This window comes from Gekko japonicus, unplaced genomic scaffold (assembly GCF_001447785.1).
Source record: "Gekko japonicus isolate JY-2015 unplaced genomic scaffold, Gekko_japonicus_V1.1 scaffold82, whole genome shotgun sequence".
Lineage (NCBI taxonomy): Eukaryota > Metazoa > Chordata > Lepidosauria > Squamata > Gekkonidae > Gekko > Gekko japonicus.
The window spans coordinates 427694-432764 of NW_015174846.1; the positions used below are offsets into that span (position 1 = coordinate 427694).

At 43.6% G+C, this 5071-nt stretch overlaps 1 protein-coding gene across 2 annotated transcripts in view; it reads right to left on the reverse strand.

The window, feature by feature from the left end:
* MRPS30 (mitochondrial ribosomal protein S30) overlaps positions 1 to 5065 on the reverse strand; it is a 9932-nt gene extending 4867 nt beyond the window's left edge. For both annotated transcript variants that reach the window (XM_015424466.1, XM_015424467.1), the window contains exons 1-2: positions 4702 to 5065; positions 2725 to 2870 (exon numbers count right to left, since the gene is read on the reverse strand). In XM_015424466.1, the coding sequence (XP_015279952.1) occupies positions 2725 to 2870; positions 4702 to 5038 (483 nt within the window). In that variant the 5' untranslated portion in view covers positions 5039 to 5065. The remainder of the gene's footprint in view (positions 1 to 2724; positions 2871 to 4701) is intronic.
* Between the last annotated feature and the right edge of the window lie 6 nt (positions 5066 to 5071).

A 5071-nucleotide genomic window follows, 5' to 3' on the forward strand; every position in this document is an offset into this window, starting at 1 on the left:
TCCCCCTGAAAGCCCCCCAGCCCCTCCCCTTTTCCTGCCACCTCTCCTTCCCACCCACCAGCCAATTTACCTTTACCTGCCCCCCATACCACTTTCAGTTCTCCCTCCTTCTCTACCCTGGCAGCTGCTCCCTGGGAAAAATCTGGCTGAGCTGCACAGTGCTGGCCAAATGCCAGGCCCAGTTCTGTAGCAGTGAACCCCCAAGGATTTACATATGGCACCACATTTTCCTGCTTTCCCATATTCTCACATTTCCCTTTCCTTTTCCTCCTCCTCTTCCCACCCACCCACCAATTTATCTTTTATCTTCCTCCATCTTCAGCTATTTTTTTAAAAATCCATTTATACCCCACCTTTCTCCATGATGGGGACCCAAAGCATTCTGCATCATTCTCCTCTCCTTCATTGGGTCCTCACAATCCTGTGAAGCAGATTAGGCTAACTGTGTGAGACTGGCCCAAAGTCACCCAGTGAGCTTGAATGGCACACTGGGGGGGTTGAACCCTGCCTCTCCCAGATCCTAATCTGAAATCCTAACCACTACATCACAATGGCTTGCTTGGGGTGGTTTTTGTTGAACAGTAGCAAGCAGCCAAGCCTGGGTGAGTCATGTATGTTGGGTGGTGGCAAGTCACCCCATAGTTGCTGCTGGGCTCAGCCCCAATGACTTCACCTTCAGAGGCCAAAACAGCCCTAGAAAAGGCCCTGCCCCCTCCCCTCTGCCTTCTACTGGTAATACTGTTGTAATTGTCTAGCAGTGCTCACCGAGGGCACTTGTTTCTTAAAGTTTCAGACACTGCTTTTATTATGGGGGGCAGTGTATTTTATTTTAGAATTCAGATTTCCCCCCAATCCTGGGGCTTTTCCAGGGTTGTAGAGAGGCTTGTCTGTTCATGGCTCCAGTCCCCAGCTTTAAGAATGCACAGATCTGGCCATGAACATAATTAGATATATTGATATGTTTGTGGGTTGCTCTGTCAGCTGGGTGGCAATCATGATGGGGGGGTTCCCTCTGGAGAGGTGACAAAGAAGGATTGGGGTGATCAAGATATCAGTACTACCCTTTTCAAACGCCCTTTTCTTAATTTTCAGTCATTGTTTCTCCATTCTCTATGACAACATGCATCAAATTTGATGCACCTCTTTGCACTTCATTCTGCTCACTTAATAAGCATGTTCAATCATATTAACTGAACACAGAAAATAAACATCCATCCCTCTCTGCAACTTTCTCTGGCAGAGCTCAAAGCCTCCATATTTCTACATACAGCAGCTATAAACTTCCATCAGGCCTTCAGTTAAGGAGCCACACCCAACACACTAACGCCCTGTGCCCAATACCACCACGGACAGCCTGAGCTTCATCAACTTTAAAATCAATTACTGACTGCATTTACTAGTATGTTGATGCTACCCTGTTTTCACCATCACCACTTCGATAGTTCACTAGCACCTTATGTTTTGTTTTTAAGCCTTTATTTATATTGTTGTTTTAGCTACTGCATTTTATGTAAGCCGCCCTGAGCCTGCTCCGGTGGGGAGGGCGGGGCATAAATCAAATAAATAAATAAAATAAGAACCTTCCTTATGAACAGGTAAGAACACAAGGACAACCCTGCTGGATCAGATCAGTGATCCACCTAGTTTAACACCCTGTACCATATAGTGGCCAACTGGTTTATCCAGAGGACCAACAAAAGGGCACAGAGGCTGAGCTCTTCCCCTGATGCTGCCCCCTGGCACTGGTATTCAGAGGTTTACTGCCTCTAAGTGTGGAGGTTCCCTTTAGTCACCATGGCTAGCTGCCTATGCCTGTGGCCATCATTAGATCCTCTAGCAGGGAATTCCACATTTTCATCACTCACTGTGCAATGAAGTATCTCTTTTTGTTCATCCCAAATCTACTGCTCATCAGCTTCACTGACTGTTATGGTCCTTAGTCATCTCTATTCTAAACTAAGAAGTACCAGACCATTCAACCTTTCCTTACACGAAAGTGCTCCAAGCCCTTAAATCTTGGCCTTCCTCCCTCTCCTGTACTTTTTCAGTGCTGCAAAGTTTAAGAAAAGGCAGTAAACAACAAAGCTCGCAAAATCATTCAAGAAATCAAGCTAATTAATTTAAATGTTCAGCCTCAACCAAATCCTAACCTCGCTGAAATCACTTTGAGGGAATGAAACTATTAAGATACTTAAAACACATTATACCAGGAAAGAAATACACCAATGCTTACCAAGTGAAAACTCTTACTAGGGTTGATTTCCCAGGGAACAACATCAAACTCTCAAAGCGTCTGTGAAACTTTATCTACAACAGCTCTCTTGTGAGAAGACTCTACATTGCAAAACGTCTTTATAAATGTATAACTTTACTTTGAAAACACTGTAGTGAAGCAGTACCTAGTCATCGTTGTACTGTGAAAACCACTGGCATGCAATTAAAATAAATAATTAAACTTGGCACATGAATCCAAAGTAGCCACCTTCTAAAGAGACTGCGCTTTCTACTGAGTTAATAAGATTCAGTTTCAATTGTATCAGCTCTCAGAAGTTTTCAAATGCAGTTTTGGTAACATCTTCACAAAAAAGACTATTTTATCAGAGTTATACATGTTGACCAGGTCAGACATGCTGCACCTGAATAGGTGCTACATAATATAAGCTAACCTTGCTGAAGTCAAAACCAAAAGAAATCACATCATTTAAAGAAATTAACCATTCATACCTCTGAAAGCTGTTTTGGTATCCGAAGTTGACAGTGAGGTTTATCATCTATCTGAAATCTCAGTGGATCAATTCTGCCCCTCCGATGTCCACGGGGTACTACTGTCTCACCACGCATCCAATAGAAATTTACTTCTGGTTTAAAATCTAAAACAACAAGAGTATTACCTGAAGTCAAGACTATTCATCCCTGTTATCAAGATATATGCATGCCTGGTTACAAATGAATTAATTTGATAAAGCCATAAAATTCTTTGCTTTCAGGTATGCTTATATTATGTATAACTTACCCAAAGACCATATTATTAAAGGTTAAAAGTTCCACCCAGATCTGGATAGGCAAGCACACACAAAATGTAAAAGTCAGGTCATTCAAGCTGAATGTCTGGAAATGTTAACCTTTTTTTTCTAGCCTAATTCTCAATTTCTAAAAAAGTTTGTGGTCTTCCTCCAAGATCAGAGTCATTGCCACACAGCCATGCTAAAAATTTGGCACCAAAGCATTATTATTTCTCAAGAGCTTGAAGTCATGTTTGACTTATAAAAACAACTAATGATTATCATATGGCAGTGTGTGTAGTATAGCCAGGAGATCCTAAGATTGCCTGGCAGTCAGAAGCTCTAGCTCTTTTAGTTATGCATCACTAGGTGGAGAGCTAGATTTGTTTTTTAAGGCAAGAGACATTTCAGAGGTGGTTGGCCATCACCTGCCTTCTGTGTCATGTGCCCCTGATATTTCTTGAAGATCACCCATCCAAATACTAGCCAAGGCCAACCCTGCTTAGCTTCCAAGATCTGACGAGATCAGGCTAGCCTAGGCTATCGAGGTCAGGGCTGTCTGAATTATATTCAATGCCAACTCAAGCATGTTACTGTACTGAACCATGAGTGACATATTTCACACAGAAGATTAAATTGAGACACCACTTAGGTTTGTTTGGTTCTGAAGTACCACCTATTATTCTTTCTTTTGGTTCTAATTTATCAGAACCTACTGAATTATTGCCAAACTAACATCAACAAGTTTTAAGCTAGTTATTATACATCAATATAAACCATCCATAAGATGACTGTCATTCTGTAAAATTAAAACCGAAAACATCTATGAGGTAAGAGTTTAAACTTGCTACAACGACTCAACAGAAGAAGCAACAGCCTTCATCTTGCAAGACTTGAGCAACACTGTTAAGGAGAGGACATTTTGGATTCGAAGGGTCAACGTAAGTCAGAAACAAATTGACAGCACATAATATGCAAACGTTAACAAAAGGTCTAACAATGTTTAACCTTCAAAGCTCCCAGATCAAATTTCAGTCACAAATTCATTAAGGCTGCAGTCCAATGCACACTTATGTGGGTTTAAGGATAAGCCCTACTGAACAAAGTAGGACCACTCTGTGAACAAGCACTTATCGAGATGGATCCTATGGACCTGTTCCACTAGAGAATATGGCTCCTTCAAAAATACTCACTCTGAAATAAATCCCAGCCTATTTATGTTCGTATGGTGCAAGGAAAATAAATATTTTCATTTCATTGTCACTTTGCTTTTCTTCCCAATGGGGCCTTCAAGAGTTGCATACAATACTGCTCTCCCCTTCTCAATTTTATCTTCACTACCACCCTGTGAAATAGGTTAGATTGAGAAAGTGCTCCTAGAAGGGGGAATGAAGGGAGAAGGAATGAAGATAGAAGACACAGTATACCTTGGGCATCCAAGTTTTTAGTGCAGCATATGCTTTTGCGGACTATACACCTGATGAAGTCAAATGCTTATGCCAGAATAAGCATTTGCTGGTCTTCAAGAAGGAAAAGACTCTTAATAATCCCACTGCATTGAGCAGGGTTTACCACATGGAGGGGGGGGGGAAGAGAGAGAGACAGACAGACAGATACACACACTTATTTTACAGTATTTATCCTCTGGGTTAGACACACAATTGTGTAGGCCGAAGCCTAATGCGGGAAAGAGACGCACCAGCGGAGGAGGACGCAAGGATCGGGTTGAGGCTGGCCAGGCAGGTGGCGAGGGCAGGCATCAGGTGGGTGAGGAAGGGCGACGGCCCCTGGTCGATGGCACGGAAGAGGTGCGGCCTCTTCTTGCGCTGGCAGACGTACTCCTGGAGCAGCAACTCGCACACCAAGGAGCGCAACGCGGGCAGGTCCACGCCGCCCGCTTCCCCGTCAGGCGCCGCCGCCTCTCCCAGGGCCGGCAGCTCCGGCACGAAGACGGTCTTGGTGAAGTGCTGGTACCAGCGGTCGGCGTTGATGGCCCACGTCTGCGGGTAGACCACGTACTTGAGGCGCTGCCGCATCCCGTAAAGGTGCAGCTTCTCCTCCACAGTGGG